This window comes from Planococcus citri, chromosome 3, assembly GCF_950023065.1.
Source record: "Planococcus citri chromosome 3, ihPlaCitr1.1, whole genome shotgun sequence".
In the NCBI taxonomy this organism is placed as follows: domain Eukaryota; kingdom Metazoa; phylum Arthropoda; class Insecta; order Hemiptera; family Pseudococcidae; genus Planococcus; species Planococcus citri.
The window spans coordinates 30,437,499-30,457,656 of NC_088679.1; the positions used below are offsets into that span (position 1 = coordinate 30,437,499).

At 33.4% G+C, this 20,158-nt stretch overlaps 2 protein-coding genes across 10 annotated transcripts in view; both read right to left on the reverse strand.

Annotated features, from left to right (window-relative positions):
* Positions 1-73: 73 nt before the first annotated feature.
* Magi (magi) lies at positions 74-9,112 on the reverse strand. 3 transcript variants are annotated; one of them, XM_065358970.1, is made up of 19 exons: positions 8,938-9,112; positions 8,314-8,738; positions 6,733-6,966; positions 6,450-6,659; positions 6,214-6,370; positions 5,909-6,117; positions 5,721-5,840; positions 5,449-5,640; positions 5,181-5,369; positions 4,833-5,101; positions 4,132-4,766; positions 3,908-4,046; positions 3,634-3,832; positions 3,424-3,543; positions 2,032-2,199; positions 1,874-1,917; positions 1,627-1,785; positions 1,428-1,545; positions 74-1,314 (listed from the first exon to the last, which is right to left on the reverse strand). In XM_065358970.1, the coding sequence occupies exons 2-19, from the start codon at positions 8,681-8,683 to the stop codon at positions 1,202-1,204; spliced, it is 3,645 nt and encodes a 1,214-aa protein (XP_065215042.1). In that variant the 5' UTR covers positions 8,684-8,738; positions 8,938-9,112; the 3' UTR covers positions 74-1,201. The 3 variants fall into 3 exon arrangements, with proteins under 3 accessions (XP_065215042.1, XP_065215040.1, XP_065215039.1); XM_065358968.1 differs by having other exon boundaries at positions 1,401-1,545; positions 5,924-6,117; positions 8,938-9,111; XM_065358967.1 differs by having other exon boundaries at positions 1,401-1,545; positions 8,938-9,111.
* A 741-nt stretch (positions 9,113-9,853) lies between these two features.
* ATP8A (ATPase phospholipid transporting 8A1) overlaps positions 9,854-20,158 on the reverse strand; it is a 36,389-nt gene continuing 26,084 nt past the window's right edge. For 6 of the 7 annotated variants that reach the window (XM_065359224.1, XM_065359223.1, XM_065359220.1 and 3 more), the window contains 17 exons: positions 18,919-19,028; positions 18,587-18,682; positions 18,297-18,413; positions 18,054-18,186; positions 17,781-17,977; positions 17,547-17,693; positions 17,332-17,469; positions 14,392-14,544; positions 14,102-14,302; positions 13,872-14,030; positions 13,605-13,790; positions 13,273-13,530; positions 13,069-13,187; positions 12,852-12,986; positions 12,575-12,673; positions 11,579-11,673; positions 9,854-11,499 (listed from right to left, as the gene is read on the reverse strand). In XM_065359224.1, coding sequence (XP_065215296.1) covers positions 11,417-11,499; positions 11,579-11,673; positions 12,575-12,673; positions 12,852-12,986; positions 13,069-13,187; positions 13,273-13,530; positions 13,605-13,790; positions 13,872-14,030; positions 14,102-14,302; positions 14,392-14,544; positions 17,332-17,469; positions 17,547-17,693; positions 17,781-17,977; positions 18,054-18,186; positions 18,297-18,413; positions 18,587-18,682; positions 18,919-19,028 — 2,426 coding nt within the window. In that variant the 3' untranslated portion in view covers positions 9,854-11,416. Of the gene's footprint in view, positions 11,500-11,578; positions 11,674-12,457; positions 12,674-12,851; positions 12,987-13,068; positions 13,188-13,272; positions 13,531-13,604; positions 13,791-13,871; positions 14,031-14,101; positions 14,303-14,391; positions 14,545-17,331; positions 17,470-17,546; positions 17,694-17,780; positions 17,978-18,053; positions 18,187-18,296; positions 18,414-18,586; positions 18,683-18,918; positions 19,029-20,158 lie in introns of all 7 variants that reach the window. The other variant, XR_010558038.1, reaches the window with a different exon arrangement.

Consider the following 20,158-nt stretch of genomic DNA (forward strand, 5'->3'; position numbering starts at 1 on the left):
CCATTTTCAGCCTTACTGATATCCTCTGCTCTCTCCTTAAAATAAAGAGTAACAAAAAAAGAGAGAAAAATAAAATCATATAAAATAATACTTAGATAAATACTGTCACTATAAGGTGAACTAAGAAGAAGGGAAAAAACTACTTATAATAACAGGTAAGCATGACGAAAAAAATAACAGTCTAGATACGCAGCATGCAAAACCTTCGAACCCCCGTATAATACATAATATTTTCAAATAAAATATCAATAAATAGAGAGAGAAAATGAATAAATACGTAACACTTGTTTAAATAAATGCTTAAAAATTAATAAAATATCGTACATTAAAACAATAATAAAACGATCAAACGTACAATTATGACTGGCAAAGCTGATAATACATAAATAATAAATATAAAATATAATACGTAATTTAAAATACGATGTGTGCGGAAAATTCGAGTAATTCCGGTAACGAGAACGACAGAAAAAATAATCATCTGGAAGAAAACACGACTGGAATAAAGTTGGGGAAAAATGAAACACCATTTAGGTATATTGGAATTGGGATCGTAATCGATCCTTATTACTCGAATCAACATATCACACACATATGTTTACTGGAAACGGTATCGATCTATTCTGCGGTGTTTTTAAAAACCACGATCACACGATTTACAACATTATTGCTATTCAACTCACACTAAACCGTTTCGATAAAAAAATCTCACTTAACAATACAAACATACATGACGTAAAATACGAATAAGAAAAATAATACTGTAAAAAATTCACTTCACTAATAATCTCTCATTCTGGACCAAAATATCGCAAGCTGACGCGTACCTAGTACCTACGTACGAAACATTGAACACATCTTACGCATCTTAGTTTACTAAATGAACACACACATTCACACATACACGCGTACGATCAGCTCGTAACTCGTATCAACGAACACATTGTTTTCAAGCCGACGACGACGACGAATCTCATTATTGAAAAATACATACAAAAATGTACATAGGGCCGGGGAAGGGGGTGGGGGAGGGTAGAATTGCTGTTTGAAACATTCTCGACTAGCCGACCAGCGGCAGGAGGACGACGGCAAGTGGGGACAAAACAGTGAAGAGATCAATGGTTAAAGAATATTGTTCGGTGCAGCGTTAATGTGCGCTTCGGTGTTACAGGTGGTTTTCGCCTTGGCTGAGGGTTAGTTATCAACTGGAGGATAACTGAGTATCCCAGCTTTCTGAGCGACCGTTCATCATACCTACTGGTCGAGGTTCGCTAGGCGAGCACATCATAGCGTTACGATGTTGAGTAGGTGATTCTGTGAAGAAAAAGTACAATGAGAATAATTAGCTTGCGATGAATTTGGCTTTACACCCGTCAGAATACAGAATCAGGATAGGTTACCTTCGGATGGTAATGAGGGTACTTTACCTCCGCGTTGAACTAGTAACATGACGGTGGGACCTCCGTTGCGGATTATTTCAATGGCTTGAGCATGCGTCATGTTCTTCGTGTTGATACCGTTTATTTCGACTAATCTGTCTCCGACCTAGGTGAAACGAAAGGGAACGTTGAAATTAGAACGAACATCTTCAGAGAATTATACGAATTGAATTATTGCCGAGTTTACCTTTAATCGGCCATCCAGAGCTGCGGGGCCATTTTCGGCGATTTGTAAAACGTATAAAGCCATATTTTGGAATTCTCGGCCTCCTCGGATGCTGAATCCAAAACCTCGCGATCCTCTGCTGATCTCGATAACGTGATACTGGCCATCGTACAAATCATCCTGCAACGTTCAAGTAAGTTGGATTAGAAAAAATTGTTTTTTCTTTTTTCAAAATACATGCAATAATAATGAAGCTAGATTCACTCACCCTATGAGACGTGGAATTTGAAACTATACTACCAGCGGGTTCATCTAGAAAATTAATGATAATTATTACGTAATCAATTAGTACACATAGTTTGGAGATTTTTTCGAGTGTGATTGCTTCAATAAGAGGGAAATTTCATCAAGTTTTCATTTATTTACCTATTGGCATTCCGATAGTTAAAGTAACGCTGTAACCGGAGTCCTTGATCAAATTAACAATATCACCATGATGCAAATTCATAATGTTGATTCCATTAACCGCCAATATATGGTCACCAACGTGAAGCAGGCCAGACCTTTCAGCAGGACTACCTTCAATAATTCGTCCTGTAAGAAAAAAAAGGCATAAATTAGAAAAAACATAGAATATTCTTGAAATACGAGACTTTGAACAAATTGAAAAATGAGGAAAGAAAGGGGCTCAAATCCAGCCAGATTTTTCAAAATCAGTATACTTAGGCTTTCTGAAATTTGAAATTGAACTTGTTGCAATTGTACATATGTATTTCAAAACAATTATTAAATTCTTTGAAAACAGACAATTTTTTTAAATTCTCTTCAAAAAAATGTTGAGATCTTAAAATTATCAAATTTCTGTAAAACTGATAATATTCCAGAAATTGTTGAACTTTTTTGGAATTTTCAAAAATTCTTTGAACGGACTCTGTAATTTTTATAACTCTTACGAGTTTCTGGCAAAAAAATGGTATATATTTAACGGAAAATAAATAATATTTTTAAATTTAATTTTAATAAAAACTAATTTATAATTTTTAATAAGTAATAAAAATTAATTTAAAAAAAAAATTAATAATTATAATTAAAAAAAAAAAAAATGTGTGCCGAATTCCAAAACTTTAACCATGATACTTTCCAAGGATCGGTCAGCTTTGACTAGAGGAGGGGGGAGGTTCAAAAAGTCTTATGATTTTTACCACTAAGTTTTCATAGTTTCAATTGAAAAAACAAAAACGTCAATACAGCTGAAATTTTGTCTAGTAATTATTAGGATGGTAGTTGAGTGTTTTCAAAAAAAATGGAGAATTCAAGTCCCCCCCCCCCAAGTTGAATAAAGTTGAAATGGACGGTTTTTAAAAAAATCAAATTGCTGAAAATTCTCAATTCATGTATTAGAATAATTCTAACGTTCTGAATAACCCCTTTTTTCAAGAAAATACCCTTTCCAGCCCCCTCTAAAAAAATGCTGATTCATCCGTGCCAAGTCCCCAAAATTTAGGAAAAATTACAAAAAAATTAAAAAAAATTGAGAGTAGTTTTGAACAGAAAAATATGAAACTTGGGAAAAATGTATTCCATTTTGTTTAATTCTCATCTCTCAACTCTATGGAGCTTTATGCAGAGGGGCCAATGTTGCGGAATCAGGGAAGATTTTTTTATTGTAAAGCATGAAGGAACATTTTTCATTAATTTTTTTTCATCTTTTATGCCAAGGGGTACCAACAGTTTTTTCTTGAAAAAGTGATGTTCAGAAATTCTGAAGCAAAAACTTTAGAATTTTCAATCGTATTTCAAAAAGATTGAAAATATTACCTATGGCAGATCCGGCTTTGTTCAAGGAAGATATAATCACAAATCCAAATCCTTCGTTTTCTCTTCTCGTAACCGTTACATCGTAAGGATATCTTATTTCCGGTCTCATCATGGCATTAGCTATTTCAAAAAAAGAGAACACTAATTTAAACATCCGCAGTTCTCAAAACTTTACATACATTTCCATCAATTTTCAAAGTGTAAGCTTACTATGATTCTTGGATGGGATTCTTCTTCTGATTCCCAACGTAACTCTACCACTAGCCGCCGCTTTACCCATTAATTGAACGACATGATGATGCGAGCTATTCATTACAGATTGGTTATCAACGGACATAATTTCATCCCCGGATCTCAAACGTCCATCGACTTCGGCAGCTCCACCCTCGACAATATGACCGATGGATACCTAAAAAAATGCCTCATTTTACTTCTGAATCCTTTACAATATGAAAGATACTCGATCGATTCGCGATTTATTAACCTGCGATCCTTCTTCAGTACCGCCAACAATACGAAAACCAAATCCCGTTTCTTGTCTTTCTATTGTCACCACTGTTTCGTAATAATCACTATCTTGACCGTACATTTTCACAGCTCCGGGTATATCTCTTCTATACAATCTAAAAATCAAACAAAACGTCGATTTTATTTTTTCTTTCGTGTTTACTCGTCGATGAAATTTTTTCGAAGAAAATCGAAACCCACCTGGCGTCTCCATTGGTGGACAACGGTTGTTCGTGTTCGAAGCTGGTGCTCTCTTTACGCTGATTGTTAGCCAAGGAATAGAAATAATTATCGTTTACATCGGAAGAACTTCGACTATTAATACCGTAATCGTTGCTGCCGGCGTAATAATTATTATTACGAGACACCATTGACATATAATTATTCTCGGCGTGTTTATACATCTCGGGCGATCTTTTCCTATTCCACGAATCATTCTGGTCTAATTCGTTTCCTGGACTTTGACTACGCGAATAGCACGCTTGCATGTTGTAATTCTCCATACCGTACATTTCAGCTGCACGTTTCATATTGTTATTCGAACAATCGGGTAATTTTTGACCATTCTGAGCCTCCATCAGCAACGGGCAATTCTCCGTTGGAGTTTTCGTTCGATACATGGCCATTTTAAGGTCGTCTTTTTTATTACGTAGTTTGTTCTTGGAGAAATTCATTCTTTCTACCGATATGGTGGCTGCTTTATTACTAGTGCAATCTTTCAGTACTTGGACAACGTCACTATGGCACATTTTGCGAACGCTTATGTTATTTATTTCGGCTAATATATCGCCTTCTTGAAGATTTTCACAGCGTTGCTTGTCTATGATCTTTTTAACCTGGAAATGAGCGGGAGGATTAGAGAAAGTGGAGTCGAATGAATGAGTAGTCGAAAGAATAAATACCTTTTGTCCATATGCACTGTCGGCTATCGTGAAACCGAATCCTTCGGAGCCTTTAACGATCGACATGGTTAATATTTCAGGTTTATCATCGTCTTGTAGTATTAAATCTGTGCTGGTTGGTCGTGGTACGTGGAGTGCTTTCTCTGGTAAGTACAAGTCGGGCAGTGATTTAACCGAACTATTGGTAGCATCGTTAGAATCTGCGTCCAGTATGTGTCGTTTGAGATAGGCGTCTTGGTCGACGAATGAGCCTAAATTTGGATTATTGTCTGTAATGATTGAAAAAAAAGTTAATACAGAGTTCACGTTTTGGTGATAATTATTTTTTTTTTTCAGAGAGTTGACTACCATTATTTGAAACAGCCATAGTAGTTACAACTTTTGTATTCGGATCGTTTGGATCGAACGGCAACGGATACCCTCGGCATACTTCTATTTCAACCGTTTCACCAGGAGCTATTGATTGGAACACAGTTACCATATCATGATGGGTGTACCCCAGTACACATTTATTATTCACATAGACCAGTACATCGCCTAGTGAAAAACAGAATCAAAATATTAGCTACATAAACAGAGATCATAAATAACGCGAATAAATTTTGATCTTCGTTACCTGTTTGTAATTTGCCTTCGTACCACGCTGGGCCATTCGTAACAATTGATTTAATTTGTAAAAATTCTTTATTATCGTCTCCTCCGATAATGGTGAACCCTAATCCTTTGTATGACTTGACCAAAGTGGAATGTATCCTTTCACCGACCAATTCATCCGGATTTGCAGTAAAAAATGCGTTCTCCGATATTCCTACAAACGAAACAATACGTAAATTGGCGAGAAATTGATTCCGGAATTCGAAACACAAACACGCAGATTGGTACACATACCATCGTTGTATTTAGAATTATTCATGTAACTATTGTATGCATTATCGTGACTGTAATTATCGCTCCTGTTATTCTTCTCGCTCAAGTTTGAGCAATTATTCATATTATTGCAAGAGTTAGCTGCAACAAGTATCGAAATTACGTTAATTGTTGACATAATACGGGTACAGATGCGTATAAACACTTACACGAGGATCCCCTACCGTATTTAGCTTGAATGACTGGATTCTCGTATTGAGTTTGTCTATTAACGTGATCAATGTAGTAAGTCCCATATAAAGGATCGTCTATCCTTTCCCATCCAAAAGGTAACTCATCTTCGCTACAATCTTCCAAAGATTTCTTCTGTATACGAGATAATCGCGGATCCAGCCAATGAGACGTACTGGAGTTATGACTGCATTAAAATAAACAAAGAATTAAAATCAAGGTTCATTTTTACATAACATGCGGGTGGCACATAGGTAGATAGCAGGTGAACTTGTATACTTACTCGATGAAGTAAACTTCTCCATTTTCTGTGTACGCTTTTTCCCATTTGGGTGGTAAAGGGCCAAGCTCGTCTTCGTCGAGTTGATCTGAGTATTTGAGAGAATTTTCGTAATAATAATTGGGAGGATTTTTCCTCTGCATGTTATCTGAGTAATGATCTATATGAGAGAAATAACACATGGGAGTAGAATATTATCGCAAATAAGAAAATAAATACGCATAAGACGACAAACATACCTTTGGAATTAAGTCCGTTACTGATAATAGAACTATGATCTAAATCCTTAGCAGCCATAGCTTCAACATTCGACCGGTTACGTTTACGTTTACCTTCGGAACTCGGATGAATACCAGGTAAATACGACTCGGTTACATTTTCAAACGACGGTTTATCATTCACAGCCAGATAATTATTCCTCAAAGGTTTAGGTGTACCATAATAATTACCTTAAATTGGAACAAAAATTCGTAATTAGTTTTTTGCAACTTACGCTATAGAATTCAATTTATATCAATTAACCTTCGTAAATTCCGCTTTCTAACAATGTGCCGTTCAATTTCAACTTATTGAACTCGTTGATAGTCAGGAATACGTAATCTATTCCATTTATTTCGAACTCCTTCGGAGGTCTGGTTGTGACTGGGACCGTCCGTATGTACAAGTTATCGCGAATCGTATTCTGTAATTCATGATCAAGCGAACCTTTTCGAAAACGATGATTCAGGAAATCTGCTAAACCCAACGATAAGTAGCCTGCGAATGAAACAAAAAAACGAAAATGACACGGTTGCATTTTTACGAACACATATCGTATATACGTCGATATTTACATAACGATTGTATTCTTTTAGAGTTAATTATAATTTACATTGTTTTGTCTAATTGATGTAAAATTATAACGCATAACCTATTTAACTGATCTTATCATCAGGTGTAGTATAGAAAGTATCACTCCTTTTACTCGTCATCCATTTCAATACACTTCGATACAAATAAATACCACGAAAAGGACTTCCTGCACAGCTGGGTGCATTGAAAAGAGAAAGACAATACTGGACAATTTTGTGGAAAATTCCCATAATTTAGTATACTGTCGTAACATACGTATTCAATCTTAGGACACGTAAAACGAAAAACATACTTACAAAACACGCCAAACACAAGCACGAAAAATGTCAAACGCACGTACAACGATATTCGGATTAATTATAAAACAAAGGAAATAAAGGATATTGTAATTTTAACGTAAAAATTACCCCAACGGAAATTCAGTATCTGCACAACACACACAAATTAACCACGAGTGCAAGAAATAAACAACTATGCAACGAATGTAAAAACGAACAAAAATACGACAGCAAAAAATGTACATACACTTCGGGTGTGTTCGGTTCACTTCGGGAAAAAAAACGAACCGAAAAAAAACACTGAAACACAACTTTGGTTTTATACTTGATTAATGATCTTAATCGTGTTTCTGATTTTTTCCGATTTTTTTAATCACCGAAATCAGAAATGAAAATAATACAATTTGAATTATCGAATGTTACTCTCAACTCGACTACATTTATATTCATTTCGTACGAATTTGAATTCACGAAAATCACCGAAATCTGTTCACCAGTCACCTATTTATGATGGAAAAAATCTGTACCTTCAAAATTTCAAAGCTACATTAAAGTGATATAGAAAATTTAAGCTACATTTATGATGTGTTTTCAAAAAGATATTGAACTGAAATTAATGAATATCTTCCACTTCAACATTATTCTTCAAATCTTCACACTCAATATGAATAATGGGATTCGATTATGAGAACGAGACGAGATCTAGACTCCGGATCATAAAATTTGATCTGGCCTTACAGAGATGAAAGTCCAAATTCTTAATGACTCAAGATCAATAAATCATGAGCGGATTTTGACGAACGATAATTTATATCAAGGAAATTGAACTTTTCTCGAGTAAATTTCAACCAACGTACCCCAAATTAATCTTCCAAAACGTATCAAAATCATTAATAATTTAAATATTTTACATAATAAATCTACAACGTGAAAATTGGCTTTCCAATAATCCTTTCCGAAAATCCGAACTCACCTCTAGGAATACATTCAACAGCCACCAACGCTGAACTTTTCGCACAATGTTTCAGCCAATTCACAGCATCCAAATACGTGAACCCTGAGACTTTCTGCTCCTGGATGGTCAACACAACATCATCGTTTTCGAATACACGATCACTCACATATGCGATCTGATCATTTCGCACATGTTCGATATACACAAATTCACCATTATCGGAACCGCCACCAATTACAATACACTTATCGCAATCTGCAAACGTTCTAATGACTACTTTCTTGACAGTTTGCGACCAATGGTTAAATCTGCGACTATTTTCATAAATTACAGAAGACTTTTCTTGAGATTCGCGATCACTTGGCCTCGTATGGCCATTATTTACCATTCTGACATTATATCAGTTGAATGGTGACTTTTGCTTTCTAAATGCATCGGTGAATCTGAAATAAAAACCAAAATAATCCAACGTGAAATATTAAATATGACATATATCACGATAACAAACCCATTATTCATTTATTCTAACTACTCTACAGTTGAAAAATTTCGAGGAAAAACACTCGAATTTGTTATTCGAAATATTCCATACATTTTTATCACACTTATCAAACACATGATTTTAAAATCACGTTCACTCACCTTATAGAACACATTTTTTCACCGCCACAACCACAATTTCACCATAAATGTCATATATTTTACACATTACACGCGTTTATTCGTATATTCCAGTTAATTCGATGCGTAATATCTTCGGTATTTTAATAATTATCGAACAGGTAGGCAGTATGTTTATGTTGTGATTGAAATCTCTTCTCTTTTTTTTTTTACCTGCCTCAACAACGCAAGCCAGAAAATTGGCAACAATGCTGCATTATTACGAACGAAAAAAAAAATTAAATCGAAATAAAATTTTTTCGTCGCAAAAAATTTCAAGAATTAGTCTCGTTTTTTATTTATTTATACGCCGATGTCTCGGAGCAAAGATATTCTAGTCTGCATAATTCTCTTAAACTCTCATGAAATGAAACGTTCGCAATAAAAAAAAATCAAGTTCGGACTAACCCATAAAAAATGCATGTAGGACACCTGTTAAAAACCTGTATGAGTGAAGGTGTTTTGTCGTGTTACATCTTTCACATAATATTACCATTGAGACGCTCATTTATACGCCATTTAATAATTATAAACGAGTTACCATCACGTTGCTGTTGGGTTGGAGGAGCAAATAAATCAGAATAAATTCGCCGTTAAACGATACCTTCGTGATTTCGCTGACTAATTCTGCTCGGATAAAGGCAATCGTTGCATTATCCGGAGAAAAATGAACAGAAGAGTAAAATGAGTCATCGATAACAATGTTGAATCGATGAAATCGAATGCTTGAATAATTGTCAAGAGATTAGAGATATCATTCAACTTATTCACAAAAGATATCACCTATTGATACCTATTCAACAAAGGTATACAAAGGTAGCGTTGAATTTTTATCTTTGGATGATTAGACTTATTATTCGTACCTATTTTTTTTTTTTTATTGAAAATGAATATAATATAAACACATTCGAGAATTTTATTCAAAACTTAAAAAGCATCTTGATTTAAATACAATACATAAACAAGCTGTACAAAAAAAACATCACAACAAAATAAATTAATACAGCGATACACAATAATAAAAATTGTTCAATGTTGCAGAATTTTGCAAATAAATGATTAATAAAGTACATACAAAAAAATTATGTATTAAATTGCGATGAAAATTATCATTTTTTCCATTGTTAAACGTACAGCATATGATTCCAGCTTCGGCGATGGAATTTCGAAACTTTCTAACCGAAGCTGAAATCCTAATTGATGATTAAAAAGAGATCACTTCAAAAATCTATCTTTCGAGAAATTTAATACCCACTATTTTAAAAGCGAAAAAAAAATTCAATCCAGTGCTCAGTTCACCATCGAAAAATTCGAATAGTATAAAAAAAAATTACATAAACGTTTCGTTTAGTATTTCAAATCACCCCAAAAATAGTAAAAATAAATGCAATATTGTCACACAATAATGAAACTTGGTATAAAAATAGTTATCTAGATAGGTCTAGGTACATATTACGAACGAGTATAAAATTTTGTAGTAATTTTTATCAGTGCAGATTCGAGTACCTACATACATAATTGAAAATTTCTCAGTACATTTGAAAATGTGAACGAATAAACGAATTAAATTGTAAATTATTATATCAGTACATGGAATTAAAATAATTATTATATAATTTGATTATAAGTACGAGTAAAAGTTAAAGAGAGGTATCGATTAAAAATTTCATTTTTTCACTTCATTGACAAGTTTTAGGACCATCTTGACACATACAAAAATACTTTATTGCAATATATAATAAGTAAACAAAACGTATAAAAAAGTGAACAAATACAGCGCATAAGTGCCTTTAAAAAAGCAATTATTTAACGCGACTATAAAAAGTAGGTACAAGTATAAAACGAAGCCAAAAAAAAAAAAAACTAACCCAATGGTTTATAAAATTTGCATTAATTTTTAAACTACCCGAGAATTTAAATTGAGCTTGGGAAATAGAAAGACATTCGACGAAATCTGTGTAAAATTCAATATCACAATTTTTCTAGGTGAACATAACATGAGAATTTAGAACCCAATCGGTATCCATTAGTTTAGTTTTTTTCATTTCATTTCAAACGTAAAACAAAAGTGCACACGTGCGCTTTAAATACATAGTGAGGAAAAACCGTTTGCTCATCAAATTATTATAAAATGGTGATTTGGTAACTCGAGATACTATATACTTTACATATTGTAATTCTCTGGTCCACGCAGTATTAAAAGAGTATACGTACGTAAAATAAATTGCAGCAATCGTCATTGTACTTTAACAAAATATCGATGTAAAAAAATTCTAATCTAGTCGTCGCTCATCAGACTGTATCTTTCATGTTTTATCACACAAGGACGGATTAAAAATTATGTGAAATTGCAATCCTTATTAATTATAGTAATCGTCCATTTATAAAAATGGAACCTTTTTCGATGATGAAACAATTCAATATTTTTTAGGTGGGGAAATAAAATGAAAAAATTTTCCTATTACTTATTTTTCGTATCGTAAGATCGAACAACATCGGATTGTGAAACAACGCCACCTTCTTCTTGTGAAAAAGCAAATCCATCTATGAAGATGTTCAACGATTAATTTACTTTTCTACGATTACATACACAAAAATAGTCGAAAAAATTTTGTGTACTTACGGCTCATTTCTAATTCTACTGCAGCGTGGCTATTTTCTGATCGAAAAGTAAATACATTTCTAACGTTTTTTAATAACCGGGCTCGTTCTGATAAACTAAAAACAAAAATGTCTATTTCAATGCACATGAATTAATTTTTTTCTTCACTTTAAATAATAAACGCAATAACCAAGCCAGATGCAAATAACAATTAATTTGGCTATTTACAATACATCGTATAATATTTATGTACAGTACAATGACGATTTTTTAGTTTTTTTCAAACACAATTTAGTGCAAGATGATCCGAAACTTTAATTATGAGTATGGAAAACGGTCACGATATCACGACTTGTAAGGAAGATTTCGAGTATTATAGAAAAGGAAGAATACGTAATTGAAGTATAAGGAAGAGATTGAGATACCTAGTCCGCTGTTTACAATTTCAATTTTAGGCAAAAGCTTTTAGAAAAATTACTCCATAATTTTTTAAATTGGTAACTACATTTCTTTTTACGAATAATCGGTGCATCAAACGCAGACAAACTTCTTTGATAAAAATAATAATTATTAAATCACTTCGGTGCATGATATTTATACTTCATTTTACCTGCATTGTTTAAAACACCTCATTATAAGTAGAGTAATCTATGAAATAAACGAACCAAGGTGTTCATCATTCGCATCACAATCACAACAGAGAACACGAACTAATGAGGAAAAAAAACTCGCGAAGTAACATCGACGAGTGTACATTTCGTAGTTCTTATCCAAGCTCCCCAACATGCAAATCCTTACACCAAGAATATACTTATGAAAACGTCAATGGTTAATTTGTATACAAAGCAGTTAGGTACGATAAAATGCATCGTTTTGTATTCGATAGGTAGAATGCAATACCTAAGGTGTGATGTGTCTGTCTTTGTATACATCGCTGCCATTTTATAGGTAGGTATTTGTACGTATTTTGTATATACACGCGAGAGAGAATGTTTATTGAGAAATTTAAAATCTTACGAATGCTTATTATCTCCCAACACTTTACCGGTGTCGTTTTTCTTGATTTCTAATTCACGTACACTTTCGGTAATTGACTTAAATAACGTTCGTCGTGTTCTGAAACATGGAAAAAAATAACGTTAGGGAATAATCGAGTACCTATTTATAATTTCTCATCGTTCATTTGGTGTTAGTTCGCCCCAGAGGTTGAACTTCTGAGTACAGGTGAGAAAATCCTGGTCAACTTCTAACACCAAAATTAATTATTTTACTTCATTTCGTGTATGTAACTTACGCGATCACTGTTAAATCAAGAGCTATCACAAAGAACGGTGTGAGGATGAATCCGAGCCAGAATACCAACGACAGGAATATCATTTTATCCATACCTAACATGACGGTACCGATCGGGAACGTCGGCCAAACATGACTGCAAACAAAATACACGAAATCAGCGCGATAGTTTGCATACAAAAACGCATCCGGTACATTCATTGTGTACAAAGACGAACCTGTAAATCACGACGACAACAAACCACGAAAAAACGGATCCCCAAATCGACACGTGAGTCATGAAATTCCACGAATTAATATGCAAGCCAGCTTTCAAACAAACGGCCATAACGACGTACTGTAAAAAAAAAAAACAAATTAAAAAATATTAATATATTCTAATTCGATATTCGATCAAGTAAGACAATATAGTAAATACCGACCGTGTAAACCATATTGCCCATCACGAGGTATCCTCCTTCTCTAGCATGAGCCCAAATCACGTCTTGTGACACAGCCAACATTGGAATCCAGAATAAAAGCACAGAATGTAACAAGGCGTTAATTATCCACACCCAGAATATTTTAACGCTGAACTGACTAGAATTTTGCGAATATAGTTTCGGATGCTTTAGCATCGTCTCTGCCGAGCATACTTTATCAAATATACCAATTGCTAGAGGAGGCGCAGCCGTAAATAACTGAAACACGAATGATTAACTAAATTAACGATAAATCTGAATGAATATTTGTTGTTTTTAATAGAGTTACGTACCACATTATACAATCCAATGGTCCATCTTTCGAATAAAATTTGACCTGACCAACCGGAATATATAGCGAACCAGAGTTCCATCACATATAGGCAAATATTTTTATAAAAACTATACAGTATCAATTTGCACATTCGCGAGTAATTCCAAGCTCCGTGGACGAACAACAATCTTAATAAGTAATGAAACTGAAACATAATAAATAAAAAATTTAATCAAACTGTTTTTTTCTTTCACAATATTTCGATTTAAAGAAATCTTCAACTCACTTGGGCGATAGAGTAATCCGAAGCACAGGCAGCTTGTAACCCTTCAACTCCAGATATACCAATACCGACGTGTGCTTTTTGAATCATCGCAACGTCATTGGCACCATCACCTATAGCTAAAGTTACTTCTTTCGTAGTACCACGAACTAATTCGACGACCTGAAATTTTAATACGTCAATTAAAATAAATATGGTAACCAATATCGGTAATTTTTCAGTATGCGACTTACTTCAGCTTTTTGCATCGGAGATACACGGCAACAAATCACAGATTTACAACTAGTACATAATAAAAGGAAATCGGCCCGTATCTCCGGAGCTAGAGCGTATTTTAGAGTTGTTCCGTCGATTATCAACGCCAGAGGGTTTCTCGGTTTACCAATAGCGTCTCCGAGACTAGTAATGTGGTAATTGATCGAGTTTCTTAGAGTCTATTGAAAAATGAATTCGAATTAAATAATTGCAAAGGGACAAAAAATTTTAAAAAAATAAAATAAAATAATAATGTGAAAACACCTACATCGAGACTAGTTTCGTTTAACACAATTAACGGCGTTCCTTGAACGATAAGTCGAGTAGAGTAACCGATGTTGATGGCTGTTTCTTGCTTATCACCGGTCAGCACCCAAACATTTATGTCAGCTCTTAGAAGGGCTTCAATAGTTTCGGGAACCTGAAAGATATTCATCAAAATTATTAATACCACACAAAAAAAAAATAGAAAAAATCATGAAAAATTGAAAATTATACGATCATTTTAGCGGATGAAAAAAATCAACAGCATCGAGAACTTATTAAACATCAAGAAAATTTTTAACTTCATGGTATCTACCGGAATTTTTTTGAAAAAATCACTACTTTTTTCAACCAAATTTTCAGAAAGCTCTCCACTTAACCCCTCCTCCCTTCACGCACAAAAAAATTAACAGGGTGTCAATTATTTTTGGCAAGTTATTTTCCCTGACTTTTCCAGATTTTCCAGATCATTTTTTTCAATTTTCTATAGAAGAAGTTTTTGGGAGGGAGGTAGGATAATTTTTTTTCGAAAGTTTCTCTTCAAACTGATTCGAGAGCTTTTGAAAATATTTATTTCAAGATGCCTAAAAACGAGTTTAGGTATTTTTTGGTTTTTAAAATTTTAGAATTTGAATGATGTTTTTTTTGAAGGAAGTTGATTTTGAAAAAGAAAACAGAACATGCTCAAGCGAGGGCAAAAGTCTTCGAAAATTTTGTATCGAGAAGTAAAAAATCATGTTTTTCTTTCATCACAGGCCCATATTCGAAATTTGCAATTGATCGTTTTTTTCAAAATTCTAGAGATTATTTTTCATGAAAATTTACAAAATCCCTTGACTTTTCCAAACCGACCAAATTCCGCGACTTTTCCAGACTTTTCGGGAGAATGGACACCCTGATTAACAACGTCAAATTTTTCACAAAATTTTCAAAAAAACTGAAATTGGAAGAAAAATTCTATACCTACAAAGTATTTTTCATTTTCAATCAAAATTATAAAGAAAAAACGATACAAAAATGAACACATTAATGAATTTTTAAAAATTTCACTACCTTTTTCACTACTTCCACTACCCATTTTTAAATCACTACTTTTTCACTACTTTTACTACCTGTTAGATACCCTGTATTTGCAGAATTATTGAAATGGAACAAAATTCAAACAAAAATCGTACAATCTGAAATTAAAACCGATAAATTTCATCTCCGATCATTTCCATCTTTCCCTCCCTCTCCCATCACTTTTCCTAGAAACTATAGACCTATTCAAATTACGAATTATGTAATTCATTCCAGAGTTCTAGACACACCGTCTTTTGAGGTGGGAAATTGGAAAAGAATTTCTGCTACGTATTTGAACTGACCAAAATTCAGATTTTGGAAAAAGCACCAACATAGCATCACTTTTTTCCTTTCGTCTTCATCTGCGCAATCAGGATACCTCACTATGGCTAAAGCATATGGTTCATTTTTCAAATTTTGAGGAATTTTCAAAAATCAAAAAGTTTACCAAAAAGTCATGTTTCTTTCTAAAATATAATAAAAATTGTAGTTTTTTTGTGAAAAATTCCACAAATTTTTGCAAAAAGTTTCAAAAAGTTTTACTTTTTTCGCCAAAAATAGCTAAAAAAAGTCTCGTTTTTTTTGCCATAAAGACGTTAGGAAATGATCTCATTTTTATCGCCAAAAATTTTCTGTTTTTTGATAAAATTGCCAAAGATTCGATCCAGTTACATCATCAGATTAGGTATAATTATTACTAATTAGAATGTTTTGTTTCGTAATTTTTTCACATTAAATTCAATTGCATAGTTTCAAAGTTCTATTTTTTTTTTGGTGATTTTTTTCGACACGAAAATGTTTTGTTTTTTCCTTTTTGATTATTTTTTTCATTTTAAAAAAATTTTTCATTATCTATTGAAAGTTACTTTTTTTTTGGAAAACACTGAGTAAGTACAAGCCGTAGAGTGACCTTTTTTTTTTTTTTTGGCTAGTTAAATTTTATTGCATATTGGAAAAATTTACCCCTCGTCCCTAAATTGATGTAAGTTCCATATTTGATAAGGAATTCTAAAAACCATATTTTCATTGATTAGGAACATCTAGAAAATTTTCGATTCTTTCCATGATAATAAAATTTTTATTTGAGGAGTTGAAAAATTTGGTTTTCATAGTTTTCACTCTTGAACTGTCTAGCACAAAAATCCGCAGAAATAGTATTTATTACACAACGAGGGCCGAAAAAGTGATTTTGAACTCGTGTGAGTTGTTCCCCTCACTTCTCCGAGTTTAGTGAAGTAATTTTTCCTGAACGAGGATGGAAAGTACTTATTTTTACATCCGAGCGATTCTCGCGAGGTTGGAAAAGTAGTACTTTTCAGCCCTAGATAGGAAAATCAATTTTTCGCAATTAATATAAATTTTCAAGCAGAATACCCGGACATCGAAAAATTAATTTGAGTAGCTAAAAGCCTGATCACTAAAACCAAACTCTAGTTAAAATCCGGAGTTTGACACTTCAGGGCTCAAACAAGGGGTTTTCTCTTTGCTTTTTTTTTTTTTTTTTTTGTAAGTTACATATTTTCAAGAGCGAGGGGGGGGGAGGCAGAAGGACCGTCGAAATTGAGGATTATGTCAAGGTTCGTAGGAGATAACAAAGTATCAAGTAAAATTATGAGCTCCTTTAAAAAAATCTTAAAACTGAATAAACACTAATGAAATTTTTCATTGTACACATGTGATATGTACATATGTTTCATTCCCTTTCCCTGTCATTATCGATCTGGGCGATGAAATGAGCCAACATCGTTCGTTCGTCCAGTCAAGTACCTACTCAAAATTGTCCCACATACGTAGGTTAGGTACTTAATTAACGAAACAAGAACTCAAAACTACACGACAAATGTCATAGCGACAAGTAAACATGTCGTCGACATTAACATACCTTATCTTGCAGCTTATCTTCAACCGCTGTCGCTCCTAAAAGGTGTAAATCTACTTCGATCATATTCGACACTTCTTCTAATTTGGTTTCTCTATTATCCAAAGTTGTGCTTGCCTCGTGATGTAAGAGCTTCCATTTCTGAAATAAGTAAAAAAAATTAATAATTCACAGAATCTCTCCTATTCTCAGTGTAGTGTCATATTATTTAATCTTACGTTATATTTATCGGCAGGAATCTCGACCATGCCACAGCACAATGTTCGTAAACCGCTGTTGGCGAATTCTTGTAAATGATATAACGTTTCATCACAGAATGTCTGTCCTTTGGATGATAATCTTTCAAAAATAACGTTATCGGCTCCCTAGAAATTGACGTATAAAAATATTACTCGTCAACAACCGCTGATTTTCCTCGTCATAATTTTCAATTTCAACAATTCGATAGGTACCTTGCAGTATAAAATAATTTTATCATCGGCAGTTCTAACAATAACAGACATTCGTTTTCTAGCGCTCGTGAAATCCAGCACGTTCAATATTTCGTATTTCTCTCTCCCAAAAACCGTATTTATTTCGACCGAATGAGGCGTACGAGTATCGAAAGTGAACCCAAAATCTTGAGCACCGAGGAGTAAAGCTCGTTCATCTGCGAACCGAAAAAATACACACGTTTCGTAACCTGATACCATGTATGTTTATTCCTACGATTAGAAATCAATTACCAGGAGACGAAGCGTGATACAAGATTTTATTCTCATTTTCCGAATCTTTTTCCGGAATCACAGTATGACAAACGGATAATAGCGTGAGGAAATGTCGTATCGTAGACGCAGTGGCATGATTCTCGAGTAAATTCTACGAGCAAAAAAAAAAAAAAAAAATACCAATGAAATTAGAAAAATACCACATTAATACCAACGGTGTGTGGTCGTTTCGTTTATAATTCATACGTATGTAGAGCTTACATTAACGAGTATATTTTTTTTATCTTCTTTATAAAGAAGCCCGCCTACAGAACAATGTTTGAATTCCATTACGTTCCTCGTTAGGGTACCGGTCTTATCGGAAAATACGTACTTCACCTGTAATCATCGAAAAAACCATTATCGCAATATCGAATGTTAATATTTAAGTTGACATCGATTCGTTATTCGTGCTCCAAAACAAGCATGTTATGGTTTTTTTTCTCTTTTTTTTGCACGCGTACTCGGTAGTCAGTATTACATACACACGTAAATAACGCATTAGTAATTACCATTCCTAATTCTTCGTTTAAATTAGATGTCCGTGCCATAGCCGGTGTATCTGATTCTTCGTGATACATATCTATATCCGTATTGATGAAAATTGCCTGCAAATGTACGAAAAGTATAAATTTAATCAACGTGTCGCGTTTCTCGACATTGTTGATAATCGTTAAGCGAAAAATTTATAACACGAGGTTGGATATAGTTTGACATATACAGAGTCGTAGACTGCTGCATGGTTCGGGTCACGTGATATAATTTATTACACCGAAAAATATCAGCTAAAGCTTTACTTCGTAGCGGGTATTACATAAATAAATCGAAAGCGTTTCGTAGGTACCTGAAAAAATCTGACGACTTCTAGAGTCACTTGTAACGAAATAGGAATCAGATTATTGTACAGAATGATGAAAGTCAACAACGTGTATCCGAAGCTTGTTTTCGTATCGGCTGAAAACAAAAAATACAATAAAACATCATTACGTTGAATAAAATATAACAGAACGTAACAAGGTTATCACGAAAGAAGAACGAATCAATCATACACGAATTTTATTAGGGTTTACCTATTACCTATGGCTATACAGCTATTGTTCATTTCAAACATATCACCCACGCGAAGAGAGTATTTTCAAATAGTTTTTCATCGAATTCATCGTTAAATTTCAAATGAAAATTTGATTCGATTAGTTTGAGGATTAGGATAATCTTTCTTCTTAATATTAAGCGGCTATTACCCCAATTCGATATATTCAACCAGACACTACATAATTATACTTAGTTTTAGGTATAATCATAAAGAAAGTTTAGCTATCCAAAATCAAAACTCATGTGATCATAACTAACCCTAAAAATTGACAAAATATTTTAATCATCAATTGAATAAAAAATTTAGAAGTTTTAACTCTCGAATGAATTGAATCATGTTCACTTTATTTATATCTGAGAGAACTCGACTTACTGCGAAAATTGAGGATAATATTATCAAAGTCATATCGTTGCTTCTTTCAAAAAGCATGATGGACATCCTCAAAGAAAAATAGGCAGCATTTTCTCCAAAATTTTGGGTAAAAATTTCAGAAAAATAATTGGGGCATGTAATGCATTGATTAACACGTCAATGGAGGAGCTAAACACGAATATGATTTCATTTTCTCGATTGAAATCATTCAAAGTCATTAGCAACCCCCTTCCCCCTCCTCTGACAATACGCGAGCAAAATATTTCAATGCAGAAAAAAATTATCCAAAAAAACAGGTTTTTAATTTTAAAAATTTGGACTACGAGTATTTTGTAATTTTTTTACAACTATTTTTGATAATAAGTAAAGTTTTTATTTTTTTTAGCAAAAAATCCTATTTTTAACAAAAAGCCAGACTTTGACAATTTTAGTAAAAGGAAGGCAATTCTAAACATTTCTAGCAAAAAAGGGAACTTTTCAACAATTTAAAACAAAAAACTTTTTGAAAGTTTTAAAAAAGTACAATTTTTCAAGAGCTTTGCTGAAAAACGAAAATTTTTTGCCAATTTTACCCCAAAAACGTAAATTTTATAATTTTAGCAAAAATCACAATTTTTTG